This window comes from Malania oleifera, chromosome 4 (assembly GCF_029873635.1).
Source record: "Malania oleifera isolate guangnan ecotype guangnan chromosome 4, ASM2987363v1, whole genome shotgun sequence".
In the NCBI taxonomy this organism is placed as follows: Eukaryota; Viridiplantae; Streptophyta; class Magnoliopsida; order Santalales; family Ximeniaceae; genus Malania; species Malania oleifera.
The window spans coordinates 89,655,930-89,669,359 of NC_080420.1; the positions used below are offsets into that span (position 1 = coordinate 89,655,930).

Here is a 13,430-nt window from a genome sequence, read left to right on the forward strand (position 1 = left end):
TCAAGACGCGCCTCACGTACACCTTTTAAAACATTGGTTGAAATTGACCAGCAAAATTGAATTGAACCGAGAACAATCAGTTCGGTTTGGTTCACAAAAATCTCAAGCCGATAGAATTGGTTTAGGTGTTAAACTTGTCCAAAAACTGATCAAACCAAATTGATTACAGCCCTACCGGGGGAGACTCATTTCATGAAATCGGTGAGGTGAGAGTTGCTCCCTTTCTAATATATTTCTCTAGGTTTTTGCAAATTCTAGGGTTTTGATTTGTAAATCTTCGTTTGATAGGGGGTTTCAAAACAGGAAGACGATTAGATCAAGCTTCTCTTGCTAATTTCTATTGCAAGTGAGTTTTGATGTGTAGATTCTTGTTTTCCTCTTTACCTCTGTTTCTCTGTCTCTGAGAATATTTGTGTGCTTTACAACAACAACAACAACAAAACCAAGCCTTAGGTTCATTAAGTGGGGTCGGTTATATGAATCCTTTTCCGCCAATTTATGCGATCACGGACCATTTCTTTTGATAGATTCAAGGATATTAAATCCTTACTCACTATCTCCTCCCAAGTTATTTTAGGTCTACTCCTATCCCTACCCCTTCTGTTGCCCCCCGCAGTAACTAAGTCTCTCTTCCTCATAGGTGTACTATGTGGCCTACGTTGTAAGTGTCCATACCATCTGAGTCGTTCCTCCCTTATCTTATCTTCTGTAGGAGTCACACCTAACTTACCACGAATATGTTCATTCCTTAATTTATCTTTCAATGTTATGCCACTCATCCATTTAAGCATTCTCATCTCGGCAACTTTTACTTTTTGGATATTTTGTTTCTTCGTTGCCCAACATTCTGATCCATATAGCATAGCTGGTCTTGTACCTGTCCTATAAAACTTCCCTTTCAATTTTAAGAGTATTCTACGATCACATAGCACACTTGAAGCACTTCTCCATCATCTTCAATTTCTCATTTAGCTTGCATAATAGATCCAAAGTATCGAAATCTACAAGTACTATTTATTTCTTCATCATCAAGTTTAACTTTGTCTCCAATATTTCTCCTATCATTACTAAAATTACATTTCATATATTCTGTTTTATTTCTACTTATCCTAAAGCCTCTAGATTCCAAAGCTTCTCTCCATAATAACTCAACCTCTACTCCGTCTCTAGTTTCCTCAATTAATACAATATCATCTACAAACAACATACACCATGGAACCTCCTTTTGAATACTTTTAGTCAATTGGTCAATCACTAAAGCAAAAAGATAAGGACTCAAAGCAGATCCTTGATGTACACCTATGGTGATTGGAAATTTTCAAGTTTCTCCATCTATAGTCCTTACACTAGTCACTACTCCATCGTACATATCCTTAATGATATCGGTATATCTACAACATACACCATTTTTTTCTAAAATCCACCATAGAACTTCCCTAGGTATACTATCATATGCTTTCTCAAGGTCAATAAATATCATATGCAAGTCCCTCTTCTTTTTCCTAAACTTTTCTATTAATCTTCTAAAAAGATAAATAGCTTCTATGGTAGATCTCCCAAGCATAAAACCAAATTGATTTTTTGAGATCTTCGTTTCTAACCTTAATCTTTGTTTAGCTACCCTTTCCCATAGTTTCATCGTATGACTCATAAGTTTAATTCCACGATAGTTATTACAATTTTGAATATCTTCTTTATTTTTGTATATAGGTATTAAAGTGCTTTTCCTCCATTCATCTGACATTTTCTTAGTTTTTACAATTGTTTTAAATAAATTAGTTAACCATATAATTCCGTTATCACCTAAGCATTTTTAAACTTCAATTGGGATGTTATCTGGTCACATAGCTTTCCCATTTTTCATCTTTTTTAGTGCAAACTTAACTTCGTTAACTCTAATTTTGCAAATAAATCTTATATTTTTAGTCTCTTCCTCATTTGATAATTCTAAGTTTAAGCTTTCTATTTGGTTTTCGTTAAATAACTTATTAAAGTAACTTCGCCATCTTTCTTTAATATCTTCGTCCTTAACAGAATATCTGTGTGCTTTATGAGACTAAATTTGTACTTTAAGTTATGAAATCTCTAAATTATGCAGTTCTACCTGTAGGTGAATCTGGTTTTTTGTTGATTTTTTTTGCTGAGACCAAGTGGTTTCTATTGCAGGAGAATCTGGTTTGTTTTGCTGGGAAAAAAATAACGATTTTGAATTTATCAGTTCATTGAATCGAGAATCCAAACCATGAAAGTGTAGATTGATCTGACGTGTTTCCTCAACTTATTATAGATTTCCAGTTTTTATTTAAACTGAAATCAAAATGTCCTATATTGGAATGGAAAAATTGAAAGAGGAAAAAGAAAAAGAAAACTAGAATGCATACATTCAACTGCTGAGGCAATTGCCATCTGACACTTCTGCTGTGCTTTGATTGTGTTTATATATAGGAGAGTGTTTTAGTGTTATTTAGACGGAGCATACTTGGACATTTCTATTTGCCTATGCTTATAAATTAAAGATTACACTGAATCAGTGCCGATCCTATAAAGCAACCGTGTGAGCCTCATCACCTCACTCTCTCTCGTCTTTGTTTTGCTGCTCCTCATGTCATCCTCCCCTTCCACCTCCATTTATAAGGTTGTGGGAACATCTCATGGGCATGGTGTTGGTCTTATTCAACCATTGAAGCAATGTTTTACCTCACATGGAAAGGATACTGAAAAGAGAATTGAAGGGAAACAATGACATCTTATTGCCACCTACTGAGTACGAACGTACATACCCTTATAATCAACTTGATATTGTTTAAGAAATATTCATTTGGAAGGAGGAAACATAAAAATGTAACATATTAAATTAATCACCGATTTAGCTACTGAACCCAAACTCAATAATCACATTGACCCAATCCTCTAAACCAATATGCTTATTAGTTGAGTTTGGTTATATATTTCTCAAACCGAGCTGGTTACTTTGGTTGGAATTTGAACTCTGATTTATATATATATATATCTTAGTAAGACAATAACAATGATAATTATTAATCCCAATTAATATGATTTTTTCCATTAATTTTTATGTTAGATGTATAATTATATATTTTTTTCCCATTAATTTTCATGTTAGATGTGTAAGTAGTAATCTTACAAGTGCTTCCCCCTCATGGCTAGTCTTTGTTGTGCATCAAACCTTGAAAAGAAATCTCTCTTCAAACCCACTTCAGAGCAGAACTCTTGCACTTGCTGTTCATTTTGTTTCTGGATTTTCCACTCTCAACTTCTTTGCAAATTCCAGATAGGCAAAAAAGGTATGCTATTTTGGTCAAAAGGAAAAGCTATTTCTTTGACACAATAGAAGTTTTGGCATCAACTGCATTCCTATGGAGGTGACTCTAAGGGACACTGTCCAAAGATAAAGGACAGTCTTTGGATTTACCGTTTTGTGGTTGAATTCTAATGTATAAACTGAAAACTGGCTGTTTTTTAAAACAGCGTCATTTTCATATATTATTATCATGGTTGTTAAAATCGCGACTTGAATCGTACGATTCTATGATTCAAAATCATCCCAACCATCCAGCTCCCAGGGAAAATCACATTTCAGTAGAATCGTACCTGAATCGGTGGAATCGTGGAATTGGAATTGTGAGTAGAATTATAACGATTCTACAATTCTGCCTGGAATGGGTCTTTTCCCTCCTTGGGCTTGAATTGTAAGGCCCAATATGTGTTTTTACAGTAAAAGAGGGCCCAAAATTTTTACATTAAGCCCAAAATCTTGAAATCTAGGGCAAAATAGCTCCCAGCAGCTCTGTTCGACAGCTTCGGTGTTCAATTCTTCGATCAGCAGCAAGTCAGCAACCAGCGAACTCTTCGAGTACTCTTGTCTCCCTCTGGCTCTCCTCTACTCTAGTCGATTACTCCTGTAAGGCTGGAACAGTCCTGTTCATGTTTGATGTGCAGTTCAGCACTCTCCAACTGCTCTGTTCAACAGCTGAGGTGTTCAATACTTCGATCAGCAGCAAGGCAGCAACCAATGAACCCTTTGAATACTCTCGTCTCTCTCTGACTCTCCTCTACTCTAGTCGACTACTCCTGTAAGGCTTCGATGTGCAGTTCAGCACTCCACACTCGTCTCTTCTGTCGGCAAAGAGTTCTGATTATTCTTTAGTGGTCAACTCCTTTCTTCAGTCCTCTTCTCTCTATCAAACACCTCAGCAGCCAGCAGAGTCAGCACTCTTCTCTCTATCGACTCCTTTCTTCCTCTTCTTTTTGCAGCTGTGCTTATTAAGCTTAGTCTTAAGAATTCTCGTAAAATTTCATATGCATTTATTTAAAATATTTTTTAACTAAGCTTATTAATCGACTTATAAATTAAGCTTATAGTCTTAAGAATTGTCATAAAATTCCATATTCATTTATTTTAAATATTTTTTTTACACTGAAAGTAGAATCTTACGATTCTTGATCTGATTCTATGATCCAATCCTGCAGACCCCTCCAACGATCCTACGTAGAATGCCGATTCTGACAACCTTGATTATGATAACTTTTTCCTGGCAATTAGTCTTCAAAACAATTGGTTTTAATACCATTTTCTTGGTAATAACTATTGCCAGCTCTGATTTTCATGCCTCAAAAACCTCTTCAAGGAAAGAGGTTATAGCTAGCATGAAGAGTTTATAACTTAATACGAATTTGTGATTGATGTGTAAGGCGAAGTTGGCGTTTGAAAATTTGAGGTTGGCAATTGATCATTTATTTTGTGTATGTGTGTGTGTGTATGCATGTTTTTTTATTCTAGTTCTTATTTGGTCATATGATAAATGCTTGCTTTGTTATTTTTGAATAATTATAACTTCTCAATTTTGAATTTTGACTCTTTTCATCCTTTTTTATTTTTTGTATGAGATTCATGATACAATTTCTTCATATTTTCCCCTTAATTTCCTAATTTCAAGAGCAGTTCCAATTCCCAAATCCGCCACCATAGCTGATTCAACTCCTCTTAACATTGAGGTTTTAAGTTGAACAGGAATATATAGGGGATGTGAGTTCTTTGATTATGGTTAATTTACAATACTCAGGAATGGATTCCAAGCCTGGCCTTGGCACAGTGTCTGTTAGATCAAAATATGTCTCATTATATGAATATGAGCAAACCTGCCACCAATGTGGATTTTTGTGCATTTGTAGGAACATATTAAAAGTCCAAATGGATGCCTATGGGAGCATTAACAGCAGGAATAAGTGGAAAACCTTGATATTTTAAACAATTAAAGAGTGAGACAAAAGTAAAAATTCATTCCTAGATGACCTTAAAAAAGATTATTGCTTTTTAGGTTACTTTCACTCTTTTGCATTTAGAGTGTGTTATATCTTGTTGAACCCATGGGCCATTGTAGTAAGGCATAGCATGGGTTAACTGTTGACCCCTCTGTCATGGAACTCCTCCGTTTGGTCTTTGTGGGCTTACAGAAAAAAGGCAGAGAAATTGATTTGTGAAACTTACATTGTTATTGGAGATCTTTTAACATAATTGTTTGCTGAAAAATAAATTATAGAAAAAAAACGGATCAGAATTGTGAGATTTCGTTGACTGTCTGGGTTTAAGTCACTTAGATTTAGTTTTCTTAGCTTAGTATTGCCTTGTGTGATTCTTGTATGTTTTTTTGGTTGAATAAATTTCCAATTTACATGAAAATGAATGAAATATAAAAAGAAAGAGAAAAAAATGTTCTACAGCTGAAGTTAACATGTTTTTGGAGGCTGCTGAATCTATATATGTATATATTCTAAACCTTATATTTATAATAAGGCATAGCATGGGTTAACCATTAACCCCTCTGTCATGGAAGTCCTTTCTTGGTCTTTGTGGGCTTATAGAAAAATGGCAGAGAAATTTATCTGTAAAACTTATGTTGTTATTGGAGTTCTTTTAATATAATTGTTTGCTGAAAAATAAATTATCAAAAAAGGATGAGAATCATGAGATTTCTTGACTTTTTGGGTTTAAGTCACCTTAGATTTAATTTTCTCAGCTCAGTGTTGCCTTGTGTGATTTTTGTATGTTGTTTTAGTTGAATAAATTTCCCATTAACATGAAAAAAAAAAAAAAATGCAATGAAAAAGGAGGAGAAAAAATGTTCTACAGCTGAAGTTAAGAAATATAAATTATTTTATCTATTGTTTTTCTACAGCTGTAGAACATTTTTATTATTAGTGGGTACCTCTTGGTCTATAATTTTATTTGTAAATTTTTTATAAAATTATAATGTTATTTAATTTATTTAATTGATGTTACACATTTTACAATAATTTTAGAAAGTGTTAAAAGAAATTTATGTATTTTGCTTGAGGATATGTTTTTTAAGTTTGAAAATTTTAACATAACCAAATTAGATTTTGTGAATGTAAGTTTATCAAAATTTTTAGTTGAGTTTACTTTCTTTTAGGAATATTTTGTCTTACTTCTATGCTAGGGTAAAAGGCATTGACCTCTCTTGAGATTTGACGAAAAGACATTGACCTCCTCTGAGGTATCAAAAATTCTAGGGACCTCTCCTGAGGTTTCAAGAATTCTACAAACCTTCCTTGATGTTTGTCAAAAAGATATTGACCTTCCCTTCCATTTTGTAAAAAGACAAAAGTTTTGAAGGGTGTAAATGTCCCAAAAATCAAATGTTAGGTGAGGATATGTGGAAATTTCGAAACCTCAAGGGACGTCCATAAAATTTTTGAAATCTCAGAGGAGGTTAGTGTCTTTTGTCCTTCAAAATATAAAGATACTTCTTTTCATAAAATGATTTATCTTATTTGTGCTTTTATTAGTTTAAAGTATCGATATATTGTCAACCTTTGTATGAGAGTACGTAATGTGGATATTGGACTTGGATATGTATATTGGCAAAACGTAGTATAAAATTGTATTTTCTTTTGAATCTATGCAAATCTTTCGCTTTTCATCCATGATATCAGACACAGTCTTAGTATGTTTTATTTTTTAATCAAATGATTTTTTTTGTCTTTTATTTTCAAAAAATAATTTAACAGACATTTGAAACATATTTTTATTTAATTTTGGTTGAATTACTTCATACATTATAGCAACTTGTTTCTTTTGGAAATATTGTCTTATTTTAAAAATACAAATATATTCTTTTTCATAAAATTATTTATCTTATTTGTACTTTTATTAATTAAAAGTATCGATATATTTTTAACTTTTGTTTGAGTATGAAATTTGAACCTTGGATTTGGATTTATATAGATTTGGGCAAAACATGTTATAAAATTGTATTGAGGTTTTTTTTTTTAAAAATTAATTAATTAATTTTTTATTTTTTATTTTAATCCATGCAATTCTGAGGTCCAAAATCTATGGTCCCATACACTATCATAGTTTGTTTTATTTTTTAACCAAAATTTTTCCCCTTTTATGTTCAAAAAATAACTCAATAGACATTTGAAATGTAATTTTATTTAATTTTGGTTGCATTACTTTATATTGGAACAACTTACTTCTTTTAAGAATATTTTATCTTACTTTTTAAAAGAAAGAATATTTTTTTGCACAAAAATAAATTACACAATTTACACTTCTATATATAGTATAAAAATTTATTTCTGTTTAAAATATTTAGTCTTACTTTTAAAGCAGTATACTTTTGTCTTCAAATTGATTTTTCATTATTTATATTTTTATATACAACAACAACAACAACAAAACTAAGCCTTAAGTCCCACTAGGTGGGGTCGGCTATATGAATCCTTTTCCGCCAATTTATAGGATCATGGGCCATTATTCATATTTTTATATATAGTAAGAAATTTGTTTCCTTACCACTTTTTTGTCTTAATTTTAAAAGACAAGGATACTTATGTCTACAAAATGATTTACACTATTCGTACTTTGTTTTGTTTATCTAATGTATTTCAATGCATTTGAGATTGTAAAGCAAACCTCTACCTACTGGTTCGAGGAAAATATGTTTTTCTCACTATGATGATCATGCTCTCGTTCTTTGGAAAGATAGAGCAAATGGACTTGATGTAGAAGGTCCTGTTGATCATGTAGAAAATACGGAAAGGGAGGAAGTCAAAGGTGAGAAGGAAATAAGTGGGGAAGTGGGAGGTGCCTTGAATAACATAGATGTATCTACAAGTGCTATTCATAATTTTGCTACAACTTCCACCAAATCAAGTATGTCGAGCAAGTCAAAAAAGGATGAAAGTGTATGATAAGCTTCTACAGACCGCCTGCCTGAGGATAAAATTTTGGAGTCAAAGATACTATGAGTGCGGATACTCACAATATATATTATTTGACTTCAAGGAACTTTTAGATTTTGATACGAACATTTAGCTTGTGAGTGATTTCAGGACACACACAAGATATATTGTTGTGTTGTTACATTGTATAAGCATTAATATTTTTAGTTAAAAATTTAAACTACTTTTATTTAATATGTGTGTGCGTTTGTGTGTGTGTGTGTTTATAATTTCCATTAGCATTGAATGTTGGGCAGGTATATTTTTGAAGTTCGAATTTTTTTGGTATTTTAATATTGCAGTTATTTTATCTAGATGTTTATGCTGGTTAAATCAAGACTAGTAATATTGCATTCTTGTTATATGGCGTATTTGGGCATGAATATTTTATTCTTGTTATATAGTGTATTCGGGTAGGTTTGGAAAATAGAATAAAATTAGCATTATTTTTCAAAAAAAAAATTTGTGTCAAACCAAACTTAGGAATATTACATTTCTAGGAATTTGATGTTATTGTACCTGAATGAAGGAAATGCATAAACCATACGGAGATGGTAATTTGATTACCGAAGTTTTAGATTCCAGTAATTTATTAGAGTATTAAATTCTGTGAACCAAATGCTCCCTAAAGTTCATGATTCTCATGAGGCACCTTTTGAAGTCCCACACATTAGGGTTGAGTCATAATTTGTGTATGCTCCAGAAAAGCACCATATCATATTCGGAATGGTGGTGGTGGGGGAAGGAATTGGTAGTGCACACTGCGCAGGTTATTGGGTACACTAGTGTCAATGCATTGCTAATGAGCATACGTTATGCTTTCTGGCAGGGCAAGGGCTCCAAAGCCTAGTAACTGGAGCTGACCTTTTGTCTTGTCAAGTTTTTGCTGTGAGAGATGTCGTATCTGTTGCCTCACCTGCACTCTGGATGGGCCGTGGATCAAGCCATCCTAGCTGAGGAAGAACGTCTTGTAGTCATCCGATTCGGCCACGACTGGGATGAAACCTGTATGCAGGTATACCATTTCCTCTCTGTCTTTCTATGTGTAAATATTTTTTTGGTTAATTTTTATATTTATTTTTTGTTGTATCTTCATTTGTTCTTTGTTCTTCTAAATTTTTGTTTACAAACTCTTTAATATCACTAGTTTGAATGACTCATAGCTGGAGCTCTTCTTGAATTATTTTCTGAATTTTTAGCATCAGAGCTGTATTTTTCATAGAATGTTTAAACCCCAACATCTCCTGGATATTTCCTAATAATTTCTTCTCCCTGATTTCATTTTGGTATTTCGAGTAATAAGCTGCTTAGAAGAATGAACTGATTTCTGAAATCCAAACATGATCTATCAAGCCACAAGACAGATCTGTAGTTACTCTGTTCGTGCGCAAGCCCTATTTATATAGTAGAGAACCTATAAATTGTTTCCTTTTGTAAAAAGAAGGTTATGCATGGTTAATGTGGTGCGTTCGCTTGTTTACTTCACTAGCTGGAGTTTCAGATGATTAATCAGTATGATGTAGATTTTCCATCTAGTTTTGTTGCATTGTTGATTCAAAATTTTCAATACCCTTTGTTTGTTGCATACATGCATGTTGTCATGCATTTACCACTTAAAAAAGCCACCTCTTGTTGGAGGGACACACTGCAATAAATGGTCCCAACATGTGAAAAATGGCAATATTTTCTTACTTCACTATAACTAAACTATGCTATCTTTGTTAATATTTTCCTCAATTACATGACATTGCAAAACTAGTGGGGTTCTGCATGTAGAGTAATTAGACTTCATTTAATTGAAACAATTGGAGAAAATGTTATTTTTATTCTATTTTTCTGAAAGCCCAATTAGAAGAAAATTTGCAATCATGATACAAAAAAAATAACATGCAAATAAAAGAATGTGGAAATTCAGGAAAAATATCCAACAACACATAAATCCCAAGGCTGCAGTAATAAGAATGAATAATGCAACACAAAACACAAATTTTCCATGAAAATCCTCTCAAGGAAAAACTACAAGGTACACTAAAAAAACTCCACCATATGAATAATGGGGATGCAAAGTATTCATTTTTTGAATGATTTGTAGTAGGTTTTTTTTCCTGAACCTTTTCATTTTGCTAAATGCATCGGAATCCTTTTGTTTTTTAGTGGATCAAATCATAGATTTTGGGTTTTGGATTCTGGGCAACTTCTGTTGGTGGGATTTCTTTGCTTGTTGACTCTGGCCTGTTTCTAAATTTGTCATGATCCTTGGATTCATGTTTGTTTGAGCCTTGTTTTCCTTTTTCCTCTACTCTTCATGACAAGGTGCATTTTCTATACTCGTTGCATTTCTCCTTTCATTATGTAAGGTTGTTAATAACCATACTCAAAAGCAAGGCCACCACCCAATTCTTAATTTTTGGCTAACACCACTGTCTTACTTTTAGGCAAAGAACTCAACAATAGAGAATTTGCAGTTCATTTTCTAGGGCCAACATCATTGCAGGCAACTGGTTTGTGATGCTTTAGAATTCATACGTGTTAGGAGGCATGTCATTTATTTTATATTCTCAATTTTCCTTGCAAAGAAAACTTTGTTCGCTAATAAAGCTCCTTAGCTTCTTCAATAGATTGGTGGTAGAAGTATCATTGGACATGTGGTCTGAAATGCAAATCCAAATTCTCACTATTTGGGGAATATCCAAATCCTAATAGTCTCGTTTCTATGCCAAAATTACTAGTTGGTGGGATTGAGCTTATACTGTTGTAGGCTTCAAACCACATGCTTGAAGCAGCCTAAGACTAGCCGAGAAAATTGCAAGCAGTTCCTCATCCACAAGTAAAGGAAAAGGCTTGCTTTGACAGATCACACAACTTTTCAATCCATCTATTTTTGTCCTACTAAGTGATACACTATCCCCATCCTTCAAGCTTTTATTGTAAGCTGGAATCTCCAAAGCAGCACTTAGCTCTTTGAGGCACAAAAGGAGCTTTCACCATCCTTCTACCTCAAAACCTTCTTGTAAATTGCTAATCTCATCCTACCTCCTCTTTATTTATGACAGAAGTTGGATGCTCCAATTTTGATTTGACATGCCATCCTACTATTAGAATTGTATAATTCTTCCTCCCTCCGTGTACCCTTGTGTTCGGATCCCCTTTTAAACAGAACTCATGCACAAAATTGATATTCTGTGATTCCTCCCATGCTTGGTTACTTCCAGCACGTCCTTTGTATTCTCTTGAACCACAAGGTCAAAAGATTTTGTTTTCTTGCCAGAAAAACTCTTTACCACTTGATGTTGTTCTTCTAATTGCAAAGTTCATTAAGAAGTGTTTAAGGTTAAATCTTCCACAAACCTCCAACCTCACGATGCTATTCTTTTGAGCATTGCACCCATAAGAAAGCGTGTTCTATAGCAAAGAACACAAGCATCGATGTCATTTGCTGAAGATGACTCAGACTTGGAAATGGACAGCGTGAGGATTGGAGATGCAGAGTACTGACAAGGAACCAACCCGTTTCACTATCCTTGGAAATCCCTTCACCTCATCTGAAAGATAATTGGTAAATGTGCACAATCTAAGACTTTTATTTTCTTTCTTATTTTCTTTTGATCTCAAGGTTGACTTCTATATTGGGGAAAAAAATCCCCCCTATTCATTTGTAATGTTGGCTTCCATTGGAGGTGGTTCAAGTGTTGGTTTTTATTGGGATGCAATCGAGGCTTTTGAGGACTTGCTTCCCCAGTTTGTTATATTCAATGTAATCAAGTTGGTGGATCTTATATTCGACTTTGCAGTCCCCTATCCCATTAAGCATTGATGAATCATGTGCCTTGAAAAGCTTCGATGTGTGGGATTTCAGCAATATTTAGTCGGTGGTTTTAACCTTTTGGATGTAGCAGACTGGCTTAATATTTTATAGTAGTAGTTTTGTTTCTAAGGCTGGCCTTTCCCTTAAAAATATGTTTGTATACATGAATACTAATAATCTTGTCAACGAATGACCTGATTTTCAAGGAAGAAAAATCTCTTAAATATAAATATAATAACCATTTGTGTGGAAGTGTGGAATTCAAATATTTTGTTTGGATTTGTGTGAGTTTAGATAAAACTTTGTACAAAATTGTATTGAGTTTATTCTAAATACAAACAAATCCAAATCCAAGTTCCAAAATACATGCTTCCAAGCAATACCTAAGTCAATTTTTTCACTTTGATAAAGCTTTCTTATCATTCATATTCTCCTAGACAAGAGAAGACAAGAATGAAAATTTCCCTCAGCTGCAACTTGCAATTGATCGGATTGGTGCATGTCAAAATGTTGTTTTTGTTGCATTTGCTCCTTAATCTGAGAAGTCACTGTTTTGTTTTCAATTTTATATGCTACGACATGAATTACTTATTAATTTATTTGTTTATGATGCTAGATGGATGAAGTGCTAGCATCGGTTGCGGAGACAATAAAGAACTTTGCTGTGCTATACTTGGTGGACATCACAGAGGTTCCTGATTTCAACACCATGTATGAGTTGTATGATCCATCCACAGTCATGTTTTTCTTTCGAAACAAGCACATTATGATTGACCTTGGCACGGGAAACAACAACAAAATTAATTGGGCTCTCAAGGACAAGCAGGAATTTATTGACATTATTGAGACTGTTTATCGTGGAGCTAGGAAGGGCCGTGGTCTAGTGATCGCACCCAAAGACTACTCCACCAAATACCGTTACTGAGTCCTTAGAAAAGATGCATTTGATTGGAAATGTTTCCAATCCTTGAACATCTTTTGCCGCAAATGGGTTGGTTAAACTGTACTATTGGTTTGTAGATTGATATCTCTTGTTCTATCCCTTTTCCCTGTGTTGGTAAGAATTATTGGTTCTTGTCATAAACTAAACTGCTTCTATAATTGAAATCTGAGTATTGGGCTTTTCTCCCATTTCTTCTCCGTACTTTTTATTTCTACATTTGAACTCAGTACTGCTTATAAAAGGAATTTATGGCAGTCATTAAAATTTAGCATGCCACCATGATCCACACCTCTCTCATTCCCCTTCTACCCAAACCTTTTTTTTTTAAAGGTTTCATAGTTTCCTCTTACCTTTTGACTTTGTTACTTTGCATGATTATTCAAGCCGTACATGGTGGCATTGCTAGATAGTAAT

The 13,430-nt window shown here is 33.7% G+C and overlaps 1 protein-coding gene across 1 annotated transcript in view; it reads left to right on the forward strand.

Moving 5' to 3' along the window:
- Nucleotides 1-13,204, forward strand: part of LOC131152735 (thioredoxin-like protein YLS8) — a 30,677-nt gene extending 17,473 nt beyond the window's left edge. The window contains exons 2-3 of the mRNA XM_058104581.1: nucleotides 9,098-9,283; nucleotides 12,690-13,204. Of these exons, the coding sequence (XP_057960564.1) occupies nucleotides 9,164-9,283; nucleotides 12,690-12,998 (429 nt within the window). The 5' untranslated portion in view covers nucleotides 9,098-9,163 and the 3' untranslated portion in view covers nucleotides 12,999-13,204. The remainder of the gene's footprint in view (nucleotides 1-9,097; nucleotides 9,284-12,689) is intronic.
- Nucleotides 13,205-13,430: the final 226 nt, after the last annotated feature.